This window comes from Dipodomys ordii, unplaced genomic scaffold, assembly GCF_000151885.1.
Source record: "Dipodomys ordii isolate 6190 unplaced genomic scaffold, Dord_2.0 Scaffold5, whole genome shotgun sequence".
NCBI lineage: Eukaryota > Metazoa > Chordata > Mammalia > Rodentia > Heteromyidae > Dipodomys > Dipodomys ordii.
In genome coordinates this window covers 12,148,099-12,161,874 of record NW_012267221.1, presented here as the reverse complement: position 1 = coordinate 12,161,874, position 13,776 = coordinate 12,148,099, and the positions used below count along the sequence as shown (strand labels likewise).

The window sequence follows — 13,776 nt, the reverse complement described above, 5'->3', positions numbered from 1 at the left end:
TTGTTTGTTTGTTTTAACAAATTAAGGTGCAGATAGAAAGAGAAGGAAATGAAAATCTGGTTGCTTAAGGAATTTTGTATCCAAATACCTATGAATCTTGTAGACACTGGAATTTGAAAATAGACTAAATGCTAATTATCAGTAATGCCCCTCCCATGAGTAAATCTTACTACAAATAAACAAACAGAGGGAGTCTGTGACTCCTCTGCCCTGCGGCTCCTTTGTCCCCTTCCTGGAGACTGCATCTGATAGAGAACTCTGCCCATGCTCTAGACTTTCCTGGCCCTTTTCTTGTTTTTTCTTTCTTACTTTTGCCTTCATTTCAACCCATCCCTGTCATTTGTCATTTGTAAGGCTTCACATCTATCATGTTCTTGTATCTCATTATGTGTCCTGTTCTTGTTCTGGGTTCCATTCCACAGTCACCTAATGAGTTAACCAGGGCCTGTGTGATTTAGTATTACAGATTCCAGGAAGGGCTCTGTATTTCTATGAGAGTGTTTTGACTGTGAGTGATGCAAATAAGTGAACCACTCCAAAGAGAAGATATTTTTACAAGAAGAAACCCTTCAGGACCCCTCAGGTGACTCTAGATAGTGGTCTCCTGACCCACTTGTTTGCACAGAGCCAGCAGTGAGTAACCATATGGACAGAATGAAAACCATCTTCTAACTTTATTGGAAATCGTGGTCCCTCAATTTTAACTCGCAAATCTTAATGAAAACCACAATGGAAAGTAAAACTGATACATTACAGAAATATCTCTTTCCTTATCCCTCTTTCAATCATGAGCCACATGTTTGTTTCTTTTGTTTAAAGCAAAGAAGAATTATGTGGGCTTGAAAAACTTGTTTCGATGCCATAGAGGAGACTCATATATTCTGTTTCTCTCCTTTCTTACTCTGAAAATATAAAGAAAACATTGCTTCGTAAAATAATTTCATAGATAAACCAGTGAAAATTTAAGACACTTAACTTTTTGAGCTTTAGGATTCCAGGCAAAGTTGCAAAGTAGGGGATAATAACATTTACTTCATAGGGCTATGAAGTAAATGACATCATGCATACAGAGTAATTGGCCCAGTGCCAAGAACATAAGTAGGAACTCAGTAAATGTAATCCCTTCTCTGTCTTTTTATATAATAGCCAGCTAAATGGTTGTAGAAATTAGGGATGTTTTCACAGAAAAGATAATGTTTGAGTCCTCTGGATGGAGCATGGGTTGAATGGATTAATGAGCAGATACATAGTTAAAGTAGTGTTTGGGGTTAATATCAGTCAGCTCCCCCTGGAAGGACAAGATGCTGAGAGAACTTTGCATAGATGACTTTGCATAGGTCTGGGCAGTATAGGAAGGATCTAATTTTTGAAATATATCACAGATAAAACTCAGCAGAGTTGTTGACTGACAAGACTCAGGAGTGACTGAAATGCTGCTGTCCTTGGCTTGGTAGAAGACTGAAGGAGGGACAGCACTAGTGAATGAAAAGAGATACAGGGAAGAGGGGGTGCGGAGTATATTTGGCGTGCTCGTTAAGATGAGATTTGGAAAAAGGTGGGACTTTTCATATCTTAATGTAATATTAATATGTTTAAATAGAAAGAAATAAAGACAAACACTAACGAATTGATAGGATTTCAAAAGCCAAGAAGGAGAAATGGGCATCATGGAGGGAAATTCATGAAGTCCCTAAGTAAAGGAAGGGTTGATAATCAAATATTAAATCCCAGAGGGGAAGAAAGAAACAGGAGACATAGATGGGAATGGAAGACTGTCATCATCTGTAGCAGAAATCGAAAAGAGCCACAAGGAGAAAGGGTGTGGTTATCCAGAGCCTTGTCCCTTTCCCTGCTCCCTCATCTCCATGTCTTTCCCATCATTCAATGCTGACTGCAATGCCAGTGGTGTCAGCGCAGCCCCTTACCTTCACAAAAATGGCTTTCTGTATGGTTGACAAAAGGTCTTGTCTTCTGAGTCATCAGACATAGTCTCTCAGTCTCATGACACTCAGTCCCCTTGTTGTAATCTGGACTTGTATCAACTTTTCTCCACTTTTAAAAAAGTATACATCAGGGATGCAACCTAACAATGTTTTCACTGGAGACTTGTGCAAATGAGGGAATACTGGTAGTGCTGGGCATATAATCTATATAGCTAAGTGCTTGCTAAAAGGCAGACTTTAAATCACTTGTTTTTTAAAAAAGTCATAATTTTTTAAAACAAATTGTAAGCTTAGTGATCTGTGCTAACATTGTTATAAATCCTCAGAATATCTACAGAGAATTGAAAATGTTTGTGCAACATTTTCCTGATAGATGTAACGGTCACGTGAACTTTGAATTGTTTTTGTTTTCATGCCTAGTTAGTCCTCATTTGACTACATGATTACACAGATTGGAAAGAGGGAAAATTAGGTGAAAGAGAGGAATGAAGCAGTTCAAGCCATTTGTTTATTCCCAAATATATTTTATCTGGCTTCAATGCATAAAATAGAAGTCTATAATAGTCATAGTAGTTTAGAAAGCTACTCAGGTACTTAGATTTCCTAAAACTTTCAAGACTCTTGTTATTACTGTTTTGTTCATATGCTTTTTGAAATATTGGGGTTTGAAGTCAGAGCCTTGGCAGACACTACTGCTAGCCAAACCTCCTGCCCTTTTTTCCCAGTGTGTGGTTATTTTCCAGATAGGCTCTTGCTTTGTGCCTAGGATTACACTTGGACAAAAATTCACTTTTACATTTCCTACTGTAGCTTCGATGACAGGTGTATTGCTACCATGTCTTGCTTTTTCCACTGAAATAAATTGTCCCGGAAGTATGATCCTCCCCTACTCTGCCTCCCATGTAGCTGGAGTATCAGGTGTGCAGCACCAAACCCAGCTATAAGTTGATGTTGTGTGTATGCCTGGGCTGGCCTCACACTTATGTCTTTCCAATCTCAGTGTCCCAAGCAGCTAGAATTCTATAATTCTAGATGGTGGTATGAACCACCAGCCCCTATCCTTTTATGTATGTTGTGGGAGAAGGCAGGGGTAGCCAAATGGGGAAATTTTTAAGTTAATTTATAGAAAAATAGAATTTGGAATGTTACTATATGTAAGTGAGGAAACCTAAGCTTCACAATGTTGTGTGCATTTCCCAAACTTTTTAATTTTTAAAACAAGTTTAAAAAAATTTTTTTTCTCAATTTGAAAAAGACAAACATGAATGGCAGTCCTTTTCTTCAAAGTTTACATTAAAAGAGAGCATTGGTTCACGGTGTATATTTAAATTACATTGTTACTTTATTTTTAGAAACAGTGAACTAAATTTTAATATTCTGCCTTTTTCCATCTCCCCAACTTCTGTGACACACTAAGAAATCTGAACACATGGGCTGGGAAGGTGGCTCAGTGGTAGAGCGTTTGCCTTGCATGCATGAGGCCCTGGGTTCAATTCCTTAGCACCACATAAGCAAAAAGAAAAAAGCCAGAAGTGGTGCTGTGGTTCAAGTGGTAAAGCGCTAGCCTTGAGCTGAGGGGCTGAGGGACAGCGCCCAGACCCAGAGTTCAGGCCCCACGACCGGACCCAAAAAAAAAAATCTGAACACATTCAAGCACACCTTCATCAAATTGGTTCTTAACCCCCAGTTATTGTTTTATAGTCTCAGTTGTTCATTTCTTTTGCATAATTCTCACCCCTTAATATAATGTTGTGATTATTATCAGTGAGTTAGAAGTGGTGTTCAAGTAAGTATAAAAAAATATATATTTTTGTTTAAGCTAGGTGCTGGTGGCTCATGCCTGTAATCCTAGCTTCTCAGAAAACTGAGATCTGAAGATCAGGGTTAGAAACCAACCACAACATGAAAGTCCATGAGATTCTTATCTCAAATTAACCACCAAAAAGCCAGAAATGGAGCTGTGGCTCAAGTGGTTGAGCACTAGCCTTGAAAAAAAATATATCAGGGATGGGCCCCAGGCCCTGAGTTCAAGCCCCAGGACCAACCAAAAAATAAAAGTCTTTAAAAAGCAGGGACCTGTTTTTTTCTATTAAATTTGTTAAACATACACACACGCACACCCTCATGTTCTGTGATCTGTAGCCAGGCAGCTCTGTCTGCAGAGCCAAAATAAATAGAATAATGCAGGCAGCTTTTCCACTGTTACATTTCATAAAGACTGTGTGGGTCAGAGAACTTTAATAGCTCTATGGCCTTGTATTTCTCTTTGTATTTGACTACAGACAGTGTTATTAGAGGAAAAAAAATTTAGAGTACTGCTTCCCTATTTTCCCCTAGTCTGTCAGGTAACTACCTGTTCTTCAAAGCCAAACATCAAGCTACAATCCAAAGACTCAGAGGAAGAAGCCTGGCCATTCCCTTTTTGCAGTTTAGTTTGAAATTTAGAATTCCCATGGCCTACTCCTTAGTAAAGAACACTTTGTACTTTAAAGCTCACAGATGTTTGAAAAATATGCATGTTCTTTGGACTTAGACATTGATAAGAGTTCCTTATACCTTCTTCTTCTTTTGCTTTTTCAGATATGGCAAAATAGTCTCCACAAAGGCAATTTTGGATAAGACAACAAACAAATGCAAAGGTATGTTTCTTTGTGACTGATTATTTCCTAAACCATAACCTTAGAAAAATGATGGAATGAACTTTCAAAATGACCCCCAGTTTATTAAAAACCAAGTCTCTTATGTTACCCAGTTTCTTTCTTGCACAATATTAGCTTATTGCTTACGTTTGTTTTGTCCCTGGTTTGAGTTTTGGCTGGAAACCCAACAGCAACTAGCAGTTTGCCAGAATTCCAGATTTGGCACCAATAGAGTTAACATGGAAAATACTAGCTGGCATTTAGCCCCTGCTTTTAAAAAGGGATAGAGTTAGAAAATAGCTTTTCTTTCCTGAGCCTGAGGAGATTAGAGCTGCTTACTGAAGACCATTGGACTGTACTAAAGAACTGAAAAGATTACATATTGTGCAAATTGGCTCTATTAATTAGAATAGAGTAGTTTTAAGCAGTACTTAATTACATGTTTCAATACTCCCAATTGTTCTCTGCTGAATGCCTGTTGACAATATTGGCAGCAGGAAGGAGAGACCCATTTTCACTGACCAAATTGTACCAGGGAGGGGAGGTCATGCACCCCTTTGAAATATGCTGCTGCATTAATTTGATGCACTGACCTTCAGTTTTCCATGTAATTAGGATGAGCTCATCCAGCTCCATGAACTGCAAGAGGAGGCATCTACAGTAGGCCGCACAGATGCTGTGTGGTTGTGACTTTTAATGATCCAGCATCTTAACAATAGGCATGTGATTTCTAGGAAAAGGGAAGAATGGAGTCAGCTGACTTTGAATCTAACTACTGACCCCATGAATTGAAGTAAGGTTGACAGGAATAGGCAGAGAAGGCAAATCTCCTCGTTAATTAGACCCTAGTTTTTCAAGTAGTAGGGATGGGGCAGTGGAACATAAATGAACCTCATGGTAGGGCCTCTCCTTGTAAGCCAGCCATTTCCTTTAATCTAGACTTGAAGTGGTTCATTGTATTTCTGTCTCTTCTTCAAAGTGCCTAGATTTAAAGGAGCTATTGTGGAAAGTATCTAAGCCCATGTTTAATCAACATGGCACATTAAGGCAGTTTTGCCTTGGGACAGAGAATCGAGTGTGCTTTATGGAAAATGCTGCCCAATAAATATTTAAAATGAATTAAACCAGAAGAGAGTCAAATTGTAGATGGAAATGCATATACTTAGTTGCCAAGATTAGTCTTATTTAGCATTCATAAATGACCTGGGAAAGCAGCAACATAGAAAATAAAAAATCTTTTGGTTTTATGAAGAAAAGTGGACTCTTGCAGGCACAAAACAGAAAGCTGATTTCAAAAGGTAGTTTCAAACCAAGAGAGAAATCATAATTGATAAGTGGTTTTAGCCTTACCATTCATTCGCTCTTTTTCTTCCCTGTCACAAAAGAAATCTTACATAGCAGCTCAGTATGCTAAAAAGCACAGCTTCTGTATTAAATGAAAGAAAGGCCCTAGAGGTCTCCCTGGTTGAAATTCTCTACCTTACCCTGCACCAAAAACCACTATTGTACAGCCTGCTCTCTCAGATGCTAATTCCACAGTATGCTTGTCAGGACCAAATACAGGTATGGATAAAGACAAACTTCTGATAAGCCTAATATTAAGATGCTAAACCCATGTTATATCATACCATATATCATATCATGTTGGAAAGTATTCAAAGATTTGTGGAGCTTCTAAATAAAATTAGGTGTAAGTCAGAACTGATTGAAATTCAAGCATTTTAGGGACCTTCCCTTCACTTGGGGATTTGGGGACACTGCCTTGTTGTGGACCAATGATAATACCCTCCAGAGCTGTCTGCATCTCACGGCCTGCAGACAGTGAGTGTCAGTAGATATCTAGAGGGGAGGGAAAGGGGTCAGCAAGAGTGGGTTGAAAAGATCTTGAAGCGAGAATGGAAGTGTTTTGGGGAGAGGAGCAATGTTAAGACCAATGAGGAAAAATAACAACTGGACTCACAGTATAGTTAGATAATGTGTTACTCTTGCTTATCATGGTAAATAGGCACATAGGTACAGATAGAAAGATGACAGATTGATAGGTGAATAGCTAAATAATATAGAACAGATTACAGAGTACATGAAAAGTACTTCTCTAGCAATTTCGTTATACACTTAACTCTTAGAAATTAGTCAAGAATGAAATGCATGAAAAAATAGAGATCTTACGAAGTGGCAGGACTTTTGTGTCACAAAATGTATCTTGGAATCAATTTTGAACAAAATTAAAGGAAACTTTTTAAGTCTGAATAACATGTATCTTAGCTGTTGAAAATCCAGTTATTTCTTAAAATGCAATTTTTTTCAAGAGTTATGTCAACGAAACGTATTTAAATGCTTACCAGTAATTTTGTATGTGTTAGTTCAGGACCAAAAAAAATTCCAAAACCCTCACAAAGGGTTGATTGTGAAACTCAGCATCGATAGTAAGCATATAAAACAGCATATATACTTCTTGTACATTAGTAAAATAGGTGAAGATAAAGCAGATCAATAGGAAAAATGTACGTAGGAGTAATATCCTGGGAACCAAAGCAAAAACAGAGAAAATAACAATCCCTATGATATAGATATCACACTATGGGGAAAGAGAGTTTGGATTTCAGTGAGCAAGATTAGTGTAACTCTTTTTAGTCCTACATCCTGAGAAGTCTTCCTAGAACTTTGATGAGAGGATCTTCATGGTATTTCATGAACCCTGCCTTCAAAGACAATTTTCTACATATTTATGTACTTAATCCTTAGACCCTGCATAACTCAAATTTTATACCATCTGATAGTTACTTTAAAATAGAGCACCAGGTTGCATACTTACCTGTTGTATTTATCTTCAACAAATGATTACAAAATGTTATAGCAGTATTCCACAAAGGTCAGAAAGGGAAGTAAACAATTAACTAAATACAACAATTATTTATATCTCTTAATAAGAAAATAGATTTAAAAAAACCATTCGTGGCTGGGAAGGTGGCTCAGTGGTAGAGTGCTTGCCTTGCATGCCTGAGGCCCTGGGTTCCATTCCTCAGCACCACATAAGCAAAAAGCCGGAAGTGGTGCTGTGGCTCAAGTGGTAGAGTGCTAGCCTTGAGCTGAAGAGCTGAGGGACAGCGCCCAGGCCCAGTCAGGCCCCACAACCGGACCAAAAAAAAAAAAAAAAAACCATTCGTATTATGTGACTGGATTGTAACTTCAAGGACAATTACATCATAGCTGAGATCTGTTCATTTTATTGGCAGTAGCAAAATTGGGGGGGGGGGGAGCTAAATGTCTTATCAGTAGAAGCTGTATCATTTCAGTGTAGCTGGGTGTTTGTATACAACCTGCTGAGACTGTGGATAACAGTGAAGGAAGGGACAGGGAGCAAGTGTGTGTGTGTGTGTGTGTGTGTGTGTGTGCACGCGTGCATGTGTGCACACGTGTGCCTGCACGCGCACGGCATTGTAAATGATCATAAACAGATTTCTAAAATAACACTCCAAATACATTTAACCTAATTCCTAACCTGGTAGTTGAGTAGTGTCTTCAGCTTTGGCCTGGATCAGCCTTCTCCTCTTTCTCCCTAACTTAGCTATTTCTCTACTGTCTAAATCAAATTAAGCCTATTTCAGTCCAATTCCAAGTAATACAGAGAAACTGCTTCTTGCTTCAGCTTTAACATTCATCTCTTTAAAGCATCTATTTTTTTTGTAATCAATAGTCTACTCTGTTTCATTGTGACTTACTTTGCAACCAGGCATTATTTCTGTTATTAATGCTGCTAAAGCTACCAGACTTTCAGAATTTAAGACTTTCTGTTTCACTCTTTGGCTGTCTGTTTCTTTTAATATTAGTAAAATACTGTCTAAATTAATATTCCTTCATAATACCTGGAAATCAACAATAGCTATGCCCCCTCTTCTACACAATCTCAAAATATACTTGCTCATTTTAAATTAATTTTGGGGCATGATGACAAATGCCTATAATCCCAGCTACTCAGGAACTAGAGGCAGAAAGATCACAGTTGAGCACTCTATGTCAAAAACAAGCCAAGCCAAATGTAATTTGAGCTGCTAGATAGATGGAAGTTGGCAAATAATCACAGGGCTAAGGTGTGAGACTATAATTAATTAATTTAACTTATTAAAAGTGAAAGTACAGAAATGGAGGGACAAAGGGTGAAAAAATGCAACAGTGATGCTCACTGGACACTATGTTGAAAATGAACTGTTCAACTCGTGAGTAGAGGATGGGTGGGAAAACCTGGGAGAGAGTAAAGAAAGAGGTGATGTTGTCCAAAAAGAAATGTACTCTACCTGACATATGTAACTGTAACCCCTCTGTAATCACCTTTAGAATAACAATTAAAAAATTAAAGCAAGCAAACCAACATCAACTCCATGTCCAGGAGATAACTCCTAAGTATTCTAAAAGTGTTTGTACTTATGACATGGAAATGTATTGAGTGTATTTATTACTCAGCTTGTCATTAAATTTTTTATTAAAATACCTAATGCTTAAAAGTTTCTAAAAAATAAAAAGCAAAAGTACTTCCCTGAAAAGCTGGGTGCTGATGGCTCACCCTTATGATAATCCTAGCTACTCAGGAAGATGAGACCTGAGGATCACCATTGGATGCCAGCTCAGTTAGGAATATCCATGAGACTGATCTCCAGTTAACCATCAGAAAGCCACAGTAGAGCCATGGCTCAAGTAGTAGAGCATTTTCCTTGGCAAAAAAATCTCAGGGATAGTTCGTTCCTAGGCACTGAATTCAAGCCCCAGGACCACTCTCTCCCTCTCCCTCTCTCTCTTTCCCTCTCTCTCCCTCTCCATCCTCCCCCCTTTTTTCCTCACCCCCCCTCCCTTCCTTCTTCTTACATACATAAGCGCACACGTGTGTGTGCACACATGCGTGCGCGCGCACACACACACACACACACACACACACACAGAGGACTGGACTCAACTGATAATACACTTGAGCAAGTATGAGACCTTAAGTTCAGTCCCTACCTAGTACTGCCAAATAATAATAACTAAAAATTAATTTAATGGGTTCCAAGAAAAACTTTGATATTTTGCCTGAGACCCATGTTCCTATAACAGTATATCAAATAAAATTTAACTTTGTCTCAGTAATAATCTGTTGAGATTCATGGGGCCATTTGTCTTTACTCTGTGTGAGGCCTGCCTCACACTGAAGTGGCTTTTCTGTTCCTTCTTATTGGTTTCCACTGAGAGTTGTCATCCATGTGTGTGTTTGGCAGCTCTACCTTCCCTTTTCCCAACCCTTTCCCAACCCTTTTCCCGCTAATTTCCTGTTTTGATTTGTTGTGGCCTGGGAAAACAGATGATCAGCTCAGTAAAATGTTTGTGGAACTATGGTAAATAAGCTTTGAACCACAGCCTCTTAGGCAGCTATGTGCTTCATCATGTTGTGTTTTGTTTTGAGAATTCAGGGCATGAACTACTGAGACAACTATTTGGGGTATCTAGAGGTCTTTTCATTTCATTCCTTATTTTGAAAGGATCTAATGAATGAGTACTTTTAATCAAGTATAAAATGTAATTATTTTATATGCTTGTACTGATGGTTGTACTTTCATGTTAAGAAGGTTTGGCCTATACAGTAAACGCAATTTTGCTTCTGACATGTTTCAGCTTGGTGGGATGATTCCATCCTTCTTGCTGCATCATTATGTTAAGCAAAGTAAGTCAGGCCCAGAGAAACATGTTTTCTCTTATATGTGGAAGCCTAAATCTAATTTATAGCTATAGAAGTAAACAAATACAGGACTATGTACAAGTGTACACAAATGTATTAACCAAAATATGGTACTTGTGCAGGAGAAGTCAAATGGTATAACTCCTTAGAAAAACTAACTCACGGTCTAACAAAATGAATACTTGTAAGGTTGGGGGAGGGTCAACCAGAGGGGGATAGACAATGAGATGAAGAAGGGAGAATATAATCATAATATTCACTGCATACCCTACAAAATTAAGAAAATAGAAGGGTGATGTTGGATTGGGAGGGAAAGGAGAAAATCATGAAAGAGATGACATTGATCAAGATGTATTGTATTCATAAATTGATTTGTTGAAATAGAAACTGCCATGTACAGCTACTTGAAAATAATAAAAATGTAATTAAAAACCCTCAGTACCTTAAAAAATAAAACCCTCTCTGTCTGAAGTTCTTCCCCACTTTTTTTTAAACCTTGATTTGCAGGTGTCCTTTGTTTCTCTGTAGCTATACATCTAAACTAGGACAAAGTTCTCCCCTCCAGCCTTCTAGCCCTCTACTGTGTAGAGAGTCTTGTCTGGTCCATGATAAGGCACAGGATAAATAGACCTACCAAGAAAGCCACTGCACTGTGGCTATAGGAACACATGCCCACTTACATTGCATGCCTCAGAAACAAGAGAAGAGTAACTCTCTTACTCTAGCATAAAATAACCAAGTCTGTTTCACATTTCAGGTTATGGTTTTGTTGACTTCGACAGTCCTGCAGCAGCTCAGAAAGCTGTGTCTGCCCTGAAGGCCAGTGGAGTTCAAGCTCAGATGGCAAAGGTAAGTGGAGAACTTAGCCCCTGAAGTCTGACACGGCTAGACTTCCCATCACCACCTACCTTCTCCCTTCACCACACCTGTCCTGTGCCTGCATATCCTCAGTAGCTGTTGTGACAAAGACATTTATTCCTCTCAATTTAATGTGTAGAGGATTTGAAAGTATTTAATGTATAGAGTAAATGATAGAACCCATAAGTAAATCACCAGATTTTTTTCAGGTAATCCAGAATTTAGAAGTGTTTTGAAGTCTGTACTGTTTGCTGAAATCAAGGAATTTATCCCATTTTAAACACATTTCAAAAGAATGTCATAATGGAGTATGTAGCTGGCACATACATGACTTCCAACAAATTACTACTTGAATGAAACAAGCTATACATGTTATTATATCAATGTAATAATTAGACATTTAAAGTGCATTGTTTATGGAATATAAATATTTTTAGTAGTTCTATAAGGACTTTATTCAAGATTTTTTTGTGAACCTTTAATATTCTAGATGAGAAATATTGTTGAGAAACATTCCTGTGGGTGAGGAATATGCCTAAAATGTGTTTCATGTTTGAGATGTATTTTAGCACCATATACATGGATATTAGTTATTAAAAGGCCTGATGTTGTCCCTAAAAATTTTTGTTTTATTATTATTTCCCTACAAGGTGTTTATCTAAAAATCTAGGATATTTTAATTTAAGACTTTGAATAGCTCATGCCTGTAATCCTAGCTACTTAGGAGGCTGAGATCTAAGGATCTCGTTTCCAAGCCAGCCTGAGCAGGAAAGTCCTTGAAATGCTTCTCTCCAATAAACCACTAGAAAACCGGAAGTGGCACTGTAGCTCAAGTGGTAGTGTGCTAGCCTTGAGCTGAAGAGCTGAGGTACAACTCCCAGGCTCAGAGTTCAAACCCAAGACCAACCAAAAAAAAAAAAAAACTTTGAATAGAGTTGACTTTTCCTTTCACATCTGGTTAATCCTCAAAATGAAACAGTGAAGATAGCTAATTCCTAAGGTAGGGTGCCTTTCATAGGTTCATGTGAAGTTGGCCATGCTGAATGTAATGTGCTAGTCTAGGTATAGTTGTGCTCCTTTGAAATGACCATGATCTGTTTTAGAACTGAGATCTAGAGAAGAGAATAAACCTCAAAATACTACTCACTTCTTAAGGTTTTACGTTTTGTTGTAGACATTCATTTATATACCAAACACATCTAGGAGTAACAGGACTGAATAGCTACTTCTACTCAAGACTTTGTTACCCAAATTTCAGTTTCAATTATTTCCTGATATTTGATAACTACAGTATAGTTAAGGAGATATGTATGTAACAATGTAGATTGTCCCCATCTTTCATTTTTCCATTGCTATGGGAAATGTTTTCAGCCCTAAAATGTAACAATTTGATATTTTGAGTATTCTTTTCAAAAGAGCAACAATTTTGCATTATCTAGCTTCATGAAATACAAAAGAAAGTAATTTCTCTGTTATTTCTTTTATTTATTTATTTTTTTATTGTGAGAATACCGTACAGAGGAGTTACAATTACATGGGCAAGATAACGAGTACATCTCTGTTATTTCTAAATGGTAGCACACGATCATTCCCTGGACAGCATTCACAAGTCTATAGGGAAAGAAGGATTATTGAAGCTAAAGGATTCTGATGAAGAGATAAGTTACCTGCTAAGTCCTAAGAAATAAGCTACCTGCTCAGACCTGATCTGCTAACTGCTACTAAAAAACATATGCCCAGGAATCAGAATAAGGATTTGCTTTGAATACAAGAAATCCATTGAGACAAAGATGTTAGGAGCTAAGAAAAGGGATCATTTAGTAACCTTGCCATATAGTGTTTTTAAAGCTTTATGTTGAGTGTTACATATTCTTGAATTTTAGGGTAGAAGTTAAACACAGTCTGTAAATTGTAAGCATTGTGATTTTCCAGGTCACTGTATATCACATAGAGCAATTTCCTGTGGTACTGAAAAACAATGAGGTTTTCAGTCTGTTGTGAACATGTGATACTTGTTCTGCATAGTGATTTGAAAAATGTTTAATCTCACCTTGTAATCAGTGATTTACCTCTGTCCTCTATTCCATCCATTCTAGCTCACTGTTAAGAAGCTGCTGCTTTAGATTAAATTTTGGACCAATTCCATGACCCTTCCAGCCAATCATCACTTAAGGAAGTCTCTTCACTTGCTTCTTTCATTACAGATCTTTCTGGCTGATTTTGGGGGGGTTAGAATGCCTCTTGATTTTTCACATCTGATTAGACTCCATGAAACATAAAAATCTTTAAATACATTTTCAGCCATTCTTGTCCTTATTTACATCATTCTACTTTAGTCATGATGCTATTTTTTACAGGACATTGTATGATGAATGCCTCAAGTTACAGTTCAAACACAGTATGAGCATGTAGGGATTATGTGTACAGGTTTTGAAAATTGTCCCAGAGTCCACTGAAGGGGTATTCATAGCAATTGTCTCCTGACAACTTTGTTCACAATTTACAGGAAGCAGTGCTTAAAAGATTTCCATTCCAACATAATCACTAATTCTGTGTACACACACAAAGTTATATTTAGTTATATTTTAGAAAATTGTAGGGATATAAATTTAGAATATCAATTGAAGTT

At 37.7% G+C, this 13,776-nt stretch overlaps 1 protein-coding gene across 6 annotated transcripts in view; it reads left to right on the top strand.

Annotated features, from left to right (window-relative positions):
• Rbms1 (RNA binding motif, single stranded interacting protein 1) overlaps positions 1-13,776 on the top strand; it is a 225,942-nt gene that overhangs the window by 176,138 nt on the left and 36,028 nt on the right. For all 6 annotated transcript variants that reach the window (XM_013029950.1, XM_013029927.1, XM_013029944.1 and 3 more), the window contains exons 3-4: positions 4,524-4,582; positions 11,047-11,138. In XM_013029950.1, coding sequence (XP_012885404.1) covers positions 4,524-4,582; positions 11,047-11,138 — 151 coding nt within the window. The remainder of the gene's footprint in view (positions 1-4,523; positions 4,583-11,046; positions 11,139-13,776) is intronic.